The 833-nt window shown below is 35.3% G+C and overlaps 1 protein-coding gene across 1 annotated transcript in view; it reads left to right on the top strand.

The window, feature by feature from the left end:
• The window catches only part of NAF1 (nuclear assembly factor 1 ribonucleoprotein), a 40,260-nt gene extending 40,069 nt beyond the window's left edge, over positions 1–191 (top strand). The window contains exon 9 of the mRNA XM_007461540.1: positions 48–191. Coding sequence (XP_007461602.1) covers positions 48–191 — 144 coding nt within the window. The remainder of the gene's footprint in view (positions 1–47) is intronic.
• Positions 192–833: the final 642 nt, after the last annotated feature.

Here is an 833-nt window from a genome sequence, read left to right as displayed (position 1 = left end):
TTCCGATCTAGAATTTCCTCTGGTCTTCTCTCTGAGCAGACTCAGAGCATTCACCACCATGTCAAATATACCTTCTGGAACACCAGGCAAATCCTCAACCCCCCCCCCCCCCCCCCCCCCCCCCCCCACCTCTGCCTCCCCCCTCCTCTTCTGGAGATAGTAATGCTTCTCATTTTGGGCCTTACTATTAGGTGGATATATGCATTTCCTGAGAAATATGGACTTTGTGTATATATATATATACACATACATGCGTGCACATGCACACACACACACACACACATATAGGAAGGATTTTTTTTAAAGAGATTATGTAGCTAGATTTTTAAAACATTGTAAATTACTAAATGGTTCCTTCAGTTGTAAGTTGATATATATTGTAATCTTTGTGAAATTGTATTCATGAAAATTTAACATTAAACTTGGTGGGGGGATCCAATTACGTGGTATTAAAATTTTGAACACCACCCAGTTAGACAGTATGTGTAGATCTAATAATAATAGATCTGGGGCAGCTTTCATCATGGATTAAAACGTACTGAGCATATTATGTTTTTGGTATATCTGAAAATAAGATGTTAAGTCCTATTGAGAGTCTTTAAAATAAACTATTTTTATAAACTTATACTTTGAAAATTGATTTTCATTGTAAATGCCGTTTACTAATAAACATAAATGTCCTAACTTTTTTTTTTTTTAAAGCAAGTGAAGGGTACAAAGAAAAGCCTTAGGTCTTGGCAGAAGCCATGTCTATAATTAAAGTTAATATTTATTTATTTTGCACAGGCAGGCTTTCTATTATCTATGCAAATTTCCATTATTTGGGCATGATC

The sequence above is a fragment of the Lipotes vexillifer genome, unplaced genomic scaffold, assembly GCF_000442215.2.
Source record: "Lipotes vexillifer unplaced genomic scaffold, Lipotes_vexillifer_v1.1 scaffold744, whole genome shotgun sequence".
In the NCBI taxonomy this organism is placed as follows: domain Eukaryota; kingdom Metazoa; phylum Chordata; class Mammalia; order Artiodactyla; family Lipotidae; genus Lipotes; species Lipotes vexillifer.
Note: the sequence above shows the minus strand (reverse complement) of the source record. Positions and strands in the feature narration are given on the sequence as shown.